At 44.1% G+C, this 12,534-nt stretch overlaps 1 protein-coding gene across 1 annotated transcript; it reads right to left on the bottom strand.

Annotated features, from left to right (window-relative positions):
- Positions 1–366: 366 nt before the first annotated feature.
- Positions 367–735, bottom strand: LOC135632497 (uncharacterized). The gene has a single exon (XM_065141103.1). It carries the CDS (start codon positions 733–735, stop codon positions 367–369), a length of 369 nt encoding a protein of 122 aa, XP_064997175.1.
- Positions 736–12,534: the final 11,799 nt, after the last annotated feature.

Genomic DNA, 12,534 nt, shown 5'->3' with positions numbered 1-12,534 from the left:
TGAGCTAGGGGTTGCGCCCCCTCTCTTTTTGTTTTTTTGTTTTGGTTGGGCTTGGGGTCGTGCCGCCCGACCGCCATATGTACCTCCCTTATCATCAAGAAGCACTTTTATTTTGAAATTCTAACTTGCTCTTCTCCCCGACTGTGGGTGCACGGACCCCCTATATCTTTTCTGCGTCTCGGCCAACCTCCTTTATGGGTAGAATTTCTTTAGGTTTGCCGCATTCCACGTTCTCGGCAAGGGACTTCCCTCCATAGTCTCGAGTCAGTAGGTTCCCTCTTGGACCATGTCATAGACTCGATAGGGGCCTTCCCAGTTGGGTGCGAGCTTTCCCCTCGCTCGAGTCGGGTCGCTCACTTCTGCTCTTCAGAGGACGAGGTCCCTGACCTGGATTGGTCGTGGACGGACCCTTCGATTGTATATCCGAGCTGCCACCTTCTTGTATGCCAAGGCGCGTAGATGTGCCCTAGCTCTCCTTTCCTCGAGGAGATCCAAGTTTGCCCGGAGTCCCTCCTCAGAGTCTCCTTGCTCATAATTGGAGGTGCGCAGGGTCGGGAATAACATCTCGGGCGGAAGGACCGCCTCGGTCCTGAACGTCAGGCTAAACGGAGACTCTCCCGAGGCAGTTTTGGGAGACGTTCGCATTGCCCACAGGACGCTGAGAAGCTCGTCCACCCAGGCACCATGTGCGCCTGAGATTCTCCTCTTCAGGCCTTCCAGAATTGCTTGGTTCATCACTTCAGTTTGGCCGTTGGTTTGGGGTTGCGCGACCGAGTTGAACTTCAACTAGATCCCATACGACTAGTAATAGGCCTTGAATTTAGTTTTGTTGAATTGAGTCCTGTTGTTGGCAATGATAGCCTTCGAGATCCCGAACCGGGTGATGATATTCTTCCATGTGAAGTTTTGGACTTGCCTCTCGGTAATGGAGGCTAAGGGTTCGGCTTCGACCCACTTTGTGAAATAGTCGACCCCGACTATAAGAAAGCGTCGCTGACCCGATGTTGGAGGGAAAGGCCCAAGGAGAATGAGCCCCCATTAGGCAAAGGGCCAGGCCACATCTGCTAGTCATAGGTGCCCAACAAGCCAATCACGTGAGTGATGGCACTGTGACTTGATACAGAATCTTTTTGCTTATTATATTATAGCGTATATCACTTTATAACTATTGCATAAATGCATATATATATTGTGATATCCTTGGATTTGTGCAATAGGAATCGGATCGTGATGAGATCACAATAATGAGATCGATTCACCTTTAAATAAAAATCCTAAATAATCCCGGTCATAGGTTACTCGAGAGGGACATCGTGATAACCGGACAGACTGGTGTGCTGTATACCCGTCCATATGATGGATGCAGTTGGTCTCATAGCTGTTCGTGTAGGGACACTAGGGATACATTACAGGTGCTCATTGGAGAATGAGTTTACCGATTGATCCGCTTACGAAATGCTGGATGGTTGATGATGTCTTATTGTCAAACAACGATTCCGTAGTCCTAGTGATGTATCTGGTCCTTAGACTTGAGACACCAAGGATGTCTTGTATGAGTGCTCCACTCTTTGATACCAGACTTATAGGTTTGGCTGTCCCAGATCTAGTACAGCTGGACATTGGGAGTGGTAGTCGACCTTACAAGAGCTATTGAGTGTCGATAGAGGATCATCCACTCTCGGCGTCATGAGAGAAATATCTCATGTGTTCTTGCTTAGACAAATCCCTGGCCAGGGTCATTCGGGTTGAGAGAGAAAGAGTTCTCCGGGAGAATCCGATTAGAGCGAGACTCGAGTAGAAACCGTATGGGTCTGACAGCACCATGCTCGATATATGGTCTCTGGGATATTAGATGGATGAGAGACTATAGGTACACGGCTACTGAGGACAGACAGGTCCAATGGATTTGATTCCCCTGTATCGTCTGGTGACTACGGCGTAATGGCCTAGTACGTCCGTAGTCGATGAGTCAAGTGAATTATTACAGAGATAATAATTCACTAAGTTAGAAGGAGTTCTGACAGGTATGACTCACGGCCAGCTCGATATTGGGCCTAGAGGGTCACACACATATTGTAGGCATTGCGATGAGTAGAGGTTCGGATATGAGTTATCTGACGGAGCCCTTGTCTTATTGGATGCAGATCCAATACCCACTAGGGGAGGACCCATTAGGGTTTGACAGGGGACGTCTATAAATAGGAGGGATTCAGAGCCTCATGGGCTAGAGCCTTTGCTTGCCTTTCCTATTCTCCTCTCCCTCTCCACCTCAGAGCAGGCCTGGAGTTTTGAGGAGCGTCGTCGCAACCCTGCTGTGTGGATCACCGCTAGAGAGGAGGACACTTGACCTCCTTCATCCTCTCCTAAGGATCTGCAAGGAAACAGGGATATACGATCTCCCTAGGTAACACAATCTACTCTATACGCAGTTTTGAGTTTCACGGATTTTGCGCACCAATCTTCGCACGACGACGAACATCTTTTTGGGAATCGGGGATTTTGTTTTCTTGTTCTTCCGCTGCGAATGTGATGTCGCCCCCAATATTTCCCAACAGTGGTATCAAAGCCAGGTTGTTCGGGCGAATGATTGGTTTTGAACTGCGTGTGTTGTGTTTAGGAAGAATTTTGACGTCAAAATCGTTGACGCAAAAACAGGGAAGGGAAGCAATAGTTGCTTCCCTCGATCTACGTGCGTGCAGCGTAACCGAAGGTGGGCAGCACAGGGGCTGCGTCTGCAGTAGGCTTGCATCCGGTGGGGCTGGCAGCCCGCGGCAGAGGCGCCTGCGACCGCTTCTCCCAAGGGGTGAGGCGCCGCAGAGCAGCGGCGCCTACCGCCACTTCTCCCGCGAGCGAACATCTTTTTTGGGAATCGGGGATTTTGTTTTCTTGTTCTTCCACTGCGAATGTGATGTCGCCCCCAAGATTTCTCAATAGTGGTATTAGAGCCAGGTTGTTCGGGCAAATGATTTGTTTTGAACTGCGTGTGTTGTGTTTAGGAAGAATTTTGACGTCAAAATCGTTGACGCAAAAACAGGGAAGGGCCCACGTGAAGTACATCCTATGCCCAAAGAAGGGGCAAGCGAGGATGAGATCGCTCGCTACGTGAAGTACATTGATGACTCCACTCTTGCTCAGTGCTATATGTTGGGCTCTATGACTCCTAAGTTACAGAGACAACATGAAAAGATGGATGCCAGATCCATTCTCCTACATATCCGTAAATTGTTTGAGGAACAGGGAAGGACTCAGCGATATGAGATATCCAAGAGCCTCTTCCGCTCTAGGATGACTGAGGGGACACCGGTTAAGAACCATGTCCTAAAGATGATTAAGTGGATAGAGAAACTCACAAGTCTAGGAATGGTCCTATATGATAACTTGTGTGTGGACATTGTACTTCAGTCCCTACCAGATTTCTTTTCACAGTTCATAATGAATTTTAATATGAACAAGCTTGAGGTGACTCTCCTAGAGCTCCTCAATATGTTGAGGGAGGCAGAGAGTACTATTAAGAAAGAGAAGCCAGTTCTCTATACTGGTGAGATCAGAAAGAAAAGGAAAGCAGAAAGGTCCCTTAAGAAGGGAAAGGGCAAGGGCAAACCACGTAAAGCAAAGGTTGCTAAGAAAGACCCAGCAAAGGACAAAGGCCAGTGCTTCCACCATGGTAAAGATGGGCACTGGAAGAGGAACTACAAAGAGTACCTTGTAGAGAGGGCAAAATAGAAGCTTAGAGAAGCTTCAGATACATTCATGATCAATCTCCAATTGTCGGATTTTTGTGATAGTGCATTGGTATTGGATACCAGTATTGCTTATCACATCTACAATTTATTGTAAATTCTAGCAAAGCCGAGGGGAGATTGACGAGAGAAATATTGTATAAAGGTTTGTTTATGTAAGACACTACTCCACATATCATGAATGTAAGTGTCTAAGAGGAAACGAGATGAGATGAACAGTGCATACCTGTGGCATTGTAGGCTAGGTCACATCCATAAAAGAAGGATTCAAAAGTTACTAAATGATGGATATCTAGATTCATTCGACTATGTGTCATATGCAACTTGTGAGCCTTGCATTCGTAGAAAACTGACCAACTCTCCATTTAGTGGAACTGGAGAGAGAGCCACTGAGTTGTTGGAACTCATAAATAGTTATGTATGTGGACCCATGTCAATTCATATCATTGGTGGTTACTCCTACTTCATTACCTTTATGTTGAATCTCGGATTTTGATGATGAAACTAATTGATTGTGTTTAAATGTTTGACTACATTTTGAGTGATACAGGTCTACTCGATCAGGATTAGACAATTAACGCAGGAGGAATTGACGTTGCGTCGGAGGAGATCACGTCAGGATATTGGATGGCAGAAGGCTTCGGGCGTCGGGCATCGGGCCAAGGAGAGCGAAATTGCGCCAAGGATATCGGGGTTGCGGAGGTCAACCGCCGATTGGGCAACAAGCCGCAAGAGAGGACGATGCACCGAAGAATCGGATGAAGTGCCAACCAATGACGTGCCGGGCAACAGAATGTCAATTTGCGTTATAATAATTGTCTAGATCGGAGTAGAGTGTTTGCTTGTGTGTGCAGGATTAACTACGATAACCAGAAAACACAAAGCGAGAATACCGGAGTCAAGTTTGATGGACGTTTAAGAGTCCGAAGAATCGTCGGAGATGCTGCCAGAACCAACCGAGAAGAAATCGGGAACTTGTCGGAATTTTCGGAAGTTCGCCGAAGAGATCGTCGGAGGTTCACGGAGATCACCGAGAAGGCTCGGCTACTCATTAAAGTCATCACAAGTTCGGGAGCTTGCTAGAAGCCCGTCAGCAGAAAGTTCGTCGGAAAGCTCGCCAGAACAAGACTCGACGTTCGCGGTTGAAAATTTGCTTAGGATGTGTTTTGGTTATGTAGTCCACTTGTAATTAGGATTAGGATTAAGAGATAATCCTATATCCTGGTTAGGGGCCAACTGGGCCCAAAGTCAGAGTTGGTTTAGGCTAAAAATTAAGCTAAACCAGCGAACTAGAGAGCCAAGATTGAAGCCCAACTAGTGGCTGAAAACACTGTAGTCGGGCTGAAAACACTGTAGGCGGTGGCACCGCCTAGCTGGGCGGTGGCACCGCCCAACACCCGAGAGCTGGGCGGTGACACCTCCTGGCTGGGCGGTGGCACCGCCCAGCGCCCGAGCCCTGGGCGGTGGCACCGCTTGGCTGGGCGGTGGCACCTCCAACAGCGGGAACCCAAAGAGAATTCAAATTTTGAAGCCCAAATTTGAATCCTCTTGAGGCCTATAAATACCCCTCAAATCTCAGCTGAGAGAAGAACTTTTTGAGCAGCAAGTGTTTGAGAGAAAGGCATTAGAAAAGTCCTAGCTAATCTTGTTTTCATTTTGCTAGTGTTCACCTCCTTCATTCTTGCTAAAAATTTGTAAGAGAGTGAACCGCTTGTAAAGAGTTGTAAGAGGGGTATTTACCCTTCCCTTTCAAGAGATTTGCTAGTGGAAGGTGGGAGCCTCATCGAAGAGGGGCCTCGCAAGTGGATGTAGGTCATTTGACCGAACCACTCTAAATCGGCGTAATCTCTGGTTTGCATTTCATTATTGTCATTTACATTACTGCAAATCTTCTTACTGCTTTAGTTCCTTATTACCCTTGTTGCGCAACTTTAAGAATATGCTTTCAAGTTAAACTTTTCAAGTTCCGTTCTTATCGTACGAAAAATTTGTCGAAATCAACGTTTTAATCAGCTGCACTAATTCACCCCCCCCTCTTAGTGCCGCTTCGATCCTAACACTTTACTGATGATTTCTCAATGTATGGATATGTGTACTTAATGAAGTACAAGCCTTTGAGAAATTCAGAGAGTATAAGAATGAGGTGGAGAACCAGACTGGAAAGAGTATCAAAACTCTTCGATCAGATCGAGGAGGTGAGTACTTAAGTACATAGTTTACTCAGTTCCTCAAGGGCCATGGGATATTATCCCAATAGACACCTCCTTATACACCTTAGCTCAATGGTGTCTCTAGAAGGAGGAATCGTACGCTATTAGACATGGTACGGTCCATGATGAGTTTCGCTGATCTACCCATCTTATTCTAGGGATATGCCCTAAAGACCGTAGCTTACCTTCTGAACAAAGTTCCAACTAAGTCGGTAGTGTCTACACCATATGAGATATGGAAAGGGAAGAAGCCAGATCTTAAGGTTGTTAAGATTTGGGGTTGCCCTACCCACATTAAAAGATACAACCCCGATAAGTTAGAATCAAGGACAAAGCGATGCAAATTTATGGGATACCCCAAGGAAACTTATGGGTATTATTTCTATTATCTCGAGGACCAAAAGGTCTTTATAGCTAAGAGAGCAGTGTTCCTTGAGAATGAACACATTCTTGGCGGAGACAGTGGGAGAATAATAGAATTGAGCGAGGTTGAAAAACCAAGCTCAAGCATCACTCTACAACCTGAGTTTGTTCAGGTACCTAACACACAAGTTTCAACTTTACGCAGGTCAGACAGAGTATCGCCTCCTCCTGAGAGATATGTGTGACATATTAGAGGAGAGGATGTTGAGGATATTGATCCTCAGACCTACGAGGAGGCTATTATGAGTATAGACTCCGGGAAGTGGCAAGAAGCCATGAATTCTGAGATGAATTCTATGTACTCCAATAAGGTTTGGAACCTAGTTGATGCGCCCGAAGGTATTGTACCCATCGGTTGCAAGTGGATCTTTAAGAAAAAGATCGGAGTAGATGGAAAGGTAGAGACCTATAAAGCAAGGCTAATGACTAAGGGGTATCGTCAAAGGCAAGGTGTTGACTACGACGAAACCTTCTCACCCATAGCAATGCTAAAATCCATCAGAATTCTATTGGTTATTGTAGCACACTATGATTATGAGATCTGGCAGATTGATGTGAAAACCGCATTCCTCAATGGGAACCTCAAGGAGGAAGTGTATATGATGCAACCTGAGGGATTCGTGTCCAAGAACTGCCCAGATAAGGTGTGTAGGTTGCTTAGATCCATTTATGGACTAAAGCAAGCTTCCCAAAGTTGGAACATAAGATTTGATGAGGTAATCAGATATTATGACTTCGTTAAGAACGAAGATGAGCCTTGTGTGTACAGGAAGGTAAGTGGGAGCATTATCACCTTTTTGGTGTTATATATGGATGACATTCTCATCATTGGGAATGACGTAGGAATGCTATCCACAGTTAAGATTTGGTTATCTAGACACTTCTCCATAAAGGACTTAGGAGAAGCATCCTATACCTTGGGGATTAGAATCTATAGAGATTGATCCAAGAGGATGCTTGGCTTGTGCCAATCCAGGTACATAGAAACTATTGTTAAATGGTTTGGCATGAAAAATTCCAAGAGAGGTCTAATACCATTGAGACATGGGATATCGCTTTCTACTAGTATGTCCCCAAAGACTCCAAAAGAAAGGGCGAACATGGATATGATACCTTATGCCTCATCAATAGGGTCTATCATGTATGCCATGCTATGTACTAGGCCTGATATATCGCATGCTCTAAGTGTCATGAGCAGGTATTAGGTGGATCCAGGCTTGGAGCACTGGAAAGCAGTAAAGTGTATCCTTAAGTACTTGAGAATGACTAAGGATCTTTTACTATGGAGGTAATAGCCTTAAGATTGAAGGCTACACAGACTCAAGTATTCAGTCTGATGTCGATGATAGCAAGTCGAATTCAGGGTATGTGTACACCTTGAATGGAGGAGCAGTGTGCTGGAAGTGTTCCAAGCAAGATACTACTGCTGACTCGACCATAGAGGCGGAGTACATTGCTGCATCAGATGCAGCAAAGGAGGGAGTCTGGGTGAAGAAGTTCATCAAAGATTTGGGAGTCGTTGCGGATAGCGAGAAGTCGACTTCCTTATATTGCAACAACTATGGGGCGGTTACTCAAATAAGGGAACCCGAGTCTCATCAGAAGTGTTCTAAGGAGGTTTTAGCTTATCAAAGAGATCGTAACCCGAGGAGATGTAGCAGTGGAAAGAGATCCATCCGAAGATAACATTGCAGATCCACTAACAAAGCCGTTGTCTCATTTTGTCTTTGAGCGTCACAGGGGTCTGATGGGGATCAGACACATAGGTGATTGGCTTTAGGTCAAGTGGGAGATTGCTAGTCATAGGTGCCCAGCAAGTCAATCACGTGAGTGATGGCACGTGTGACTTGATACAGAATCTTTTTGCTTATTATATTTTAGAGTATATCACTTTATAACTATTGCATAAATGCATATATATATTGTTATGTCCTTCGATTTGTGCAATGGGAATCGGATCGTGATGAGATCACGATAATGAGATCGATTCACCTTTAAATACAAATCCTAAATAATCCCGGTCATAGGTTACTCGAGAGGGACATCGTGGTAACCGGACAGACTAGTGTGCTGTATACCCGTCCATATGATGGATGCAGTTGGTCTCATAGCTGCTCGTGTAGAGACACTAGGGATACAGTACAGGAGCTCATTGGAGAATGAGTTCACTGATTGATCCGCTTACGGAATGCTTGATGGTTGATGATGCCTTATTGTCAGACAGTGATTCCGTAGTCCTAGTGGTGTATCCGGTCCTTAGACTTGAGACACCAAGGATGTCCTGTATTAGTGCTTCACTCTTTGATACCAGACTTATAGGTTTGGTTGTCCCATATCTAGTACAATTGGTCATTGAGAGAGGTAGTCGACCTTACGAGGGCTATTGAGTGTCGATAGAGGATCATCCACTCTCGGCATCATGAGAGGAATATCTCATGTGTTCTTGCTTAGACAAATCCCTGGCCAGGGTCATTCGGGTTGAGAGAGAAAGAGTTCTCCGGGAGAATCCGATTAGAGCGAGACTCGAGTAGAAATCGTATGGGTCTGACAGCACCATGCTCGATATACGATCTCTGGGATATTAGATGGATGAGAGACTATAGGTACACGGTAACCGAGGATAGACAGGTCCAATGGATTGGATTCCCCTGTATCGTCTGGGGACTATGGCGTAGTGGCCTAGTACGTCCGTAGTCGATTAGTCGAGTGAATTATTACAGAGATAATAATTCACTAAGTTAGAAGGAGTTCTGACAGGTATGACTCACGGCCAGCTCGATATTGGGCCTAGAGGGTCACACACATATGGTAGGCATTGCGATGAGTAGAGGTTCGGATATGAGATATCCGATGGAGCCCTTGTCTTATTGGATGCAGATCCAATACCCACTAGGGGAGGACCCATTAGGGTTTGACAGGGGACCTCTATAAATAGGAGAGATTCAGAGCCTCATAGGCTAGAGCCTTTGCTTGCCTTTCCTATTCTCCTCGCCCTCTCTACCTCAGAGCACGCCTGGAGTTTTGAGGAGCGTCGTCGCAACCCTACTGTGTGGATCACCGCTAGAGAGGAGGACGCTTGACCTCCTTCACCCTCTCCTAAGGATCTACAAGGAAATAGGGATATACGATCTCCCTAGGTAACACAATCTACTCTATACGTAGTTTTGAGTTTCGCAGATTTTGCGCACCAATCTTCGCACGACGACGAACATCTTTTTGGGAATCGGGGATTTTGTTTTCTTGTTCTTCCGCTGCGCATGTGATGTCGCCCCCAAGATTTCCTAACAACATCTATCGAAGTAAGGGGGATCGTTGGCTGGTGCGGCAGTTGGGCGTGTCGCTGGCATTGCGGGCACTACTGCACATATGACATGGCGTCCTAGCGCATGGTTGGCCAATAGTACCCTTGCCGGATGGTTTTGAAGGCCAAGGTTCGTCCCTCGATGTGCTCCCCGCAAATCCCCTCATGGACCTCGGCGAGGACCATCTCGGCTTCCGATGGCATGAGGTTGCATAGGACGGGTTGAGAGAAGGCCCTTCGGTACAACTTTCTGTCAATGATGCAGGTCCCATTAACTTAATCAGGGGCCAACTAGGCCCTTAACAGACCCAAATTGGGTTGAATAGAATAGCCCATTTGGACCCAGAATTCCTAGCCGGTGGTGGCATCGCCAAGGCCAGCGGTGGCACTGCCCAAGAGACTCGATCTCCCAGGAGTTCTGGGTGGTAGTACGGCCCTTGTCAAGCGATGGTACCACCGGCAGTTATTACACCTCATCGGACGAGGAAGCCAAAAGTGGATATAGGTTAAGATTGACCAAACCACTCTAAATCTCGGTTTGCATTTACTTTCTGCTTTTTATCTTAACTGCAAACTGCCTTCATTACTTTATATCAACTACACTTTCACATGCTCTCTATTTAAAGATCTTTCCGAAATAATTTTCATCGAAATAGGATTTTATCGTACGAAAGTCATTTTAACCGATGAAAGTTTTCCACTGCATTAATTCAACCCCCCCCACCCTCTTAGTGCTCTTGATCCTAACAATTGATATCAGAGCAGGTTCACTCTCAGTTGGATTAAAACCCAAGAGATATGGCATTTGTCGGGAACCAAGAGGGTCACTCTATTACACGTCCGCCCATGTTCAATGGGACGGATTACACCTATTGGAAGACTCGAATGAGGATCTTTCTTATTTTCATGGATTTTGAGCTTTGGAATATTGTAGAAAATGGATTTTCAAAGTCTTCTCTTCCAATGATCGATTGGAATGAATTGGAGAAGGAAGACTTTCGCTCTAAATGCAAAGGCTATGAATGCCTTATTTTGTGCACCAGATAAAAATGAGTTCAATCGTGTTTTGGTTTGTGAAACTGCATTTGATATTTGGCATACACTCAAAGTGACTCACGAAGGCACAAGTAGAGTGAAAGAGTCAAAAATCAATCTTTTAGTACATTCTTATGAACTTTTTCGAATGAAACTGAGTGAGACCAAGGAGACATGTACACCCGTTTCACGGATATCGTCAATGGTCTAAAAGGACTAGGTAAAAGTTTTTCGGATTTCGAGCTCGTTAATAAAATTCTAAGATCTCTTCCAAAGAGTTGGGACCCTAAAGTCACGGCCATTCAAGAGTTCAAAGATTTAAACAACTTTCCTCTTGAAAAATTAATTGGGTTATTAATGACCTAGGAAATGACTTGCAAAGCTCATGAAGAGCATGAGGACACCCTTCCAAAGAACAGGAAGGATATGATACTTAGAACTCAAGAAGACCACTTGAGAGAAAACTCAAGTGATGAGGACTTTAACGAGGACTTGGCACTTTTAACAAGAAAATTCAAAAAAATTCATTAAAAGAAACAAATTTTAAAATGACACTAAAAATAAATTTGAACCCAAAAAGGACTAAGTAATTTGCTATGAATACAAGAAACCGGGACACTATAAAAGTGAATGTCCCCAGGCCAAGAAGAGAACACTAAAGAAGAAGGCGCTCAAAGCAATATAGGATGACTCAAGCGCATCCGAAGAAGAGGATCCCAACATCGAGCAAGTTGTTCATTATGCACTTATGGCCATTGGAGATAAGGTAATAAATTTAATTGATGCAGATTTATCATTTGATGAATTATTAAATGTTTTCTATGATTTATTTGATGAATGCAAAATAATTAGTAGAAAATATAAATTGTTCAAAAAGGAGCATGATACTCTTGTTAGTAATTTCGATAAATTAAAAATTAAGCATAATGATAGTTTAGCTCCATGTAAGACATGTCATGACTTAGAAATACTCCAAAAGGAGAACTTGCTACTCAAGGACACCTTGAAGAAATTTGAGGTTGGTAGCAAGTCCTTGAACATGATCCTTACCAATAAGGGTCACGTTCATAAAAGAAGTGGAATCAGATTTATGAGAAACACTCACCAAAATCCAACCACTTTCATTAAAGGGCCTATCTTGCATATTTCGCACCAAAACAAACATAACTTTTGTTGCAAACATGGATATAGAGTTTATCATTGTCCATTCAAGAAGGTTAGTCCAAGCAAATTGATTTGGGTTCCTAAAGGAACCGTAAAAACTTTCATACAACATGACAAGCAAATTAGATCGATTTTTAAGGCACCCAAGGTCAAATGGGTACCTAAAAATCATCCTCTTTTGTAGAAACATATACCATCACAAGCTAGGAGAAAGAAATTATATCTTGCTTTTTGGGTGTTCAAGGCCTATGACCAGATATCCAAAAATGACTCATAACGCTCTCTAGCTAAAATGACAAAAAGAGGATTAGTAAAATTAAAACTATCAATTACAAAATGATACTGATACAATCTTGTGTGATATACACTTAAGTTTGATCCCTTAAATTTTGAAACTCGTAAACTCTTATGCATGAATTCCCCTTCACACATCCTCTGGATTTCCGAATTCATCGAATGCATTCCTTCTTCAATTTTTTTTTTTTGATCCAATTATATCTTACAAGATCATGAACTTATGTCTTGCAAGCCAAGTTTGCATACGAATTCTTGTATGATATAAATCATGAACTAGCGAGGCTTACAAGCTTGCATGATGAGTCATGAACATATTGAAAACTCTATATGACATTAGAGTAGAGTATGCATTTCACAAGATCTA

Source organism: Musa acuminata, chromosome BXJ3-3 (genome assembly GCF_036884655.1).
Source record: "Musa acuminata AAA Group cultivar baxijiao chromosome BXJ3-3, Cavendish_Baxijiao_AAA, whole genome shotgun sequence".
Taxonomy (NCBI): Eukaryota; Viridiplantae; Streptophyta; class Magnoliopsida; order Zingiberales; family Musaceae; genus Musa; species Musa acuminata.
The sequence above is the reverse complement of the archived record's forward strand: the minus strand, read 5'-3'. Positions and strand labels throughout refer to the sequence as shown.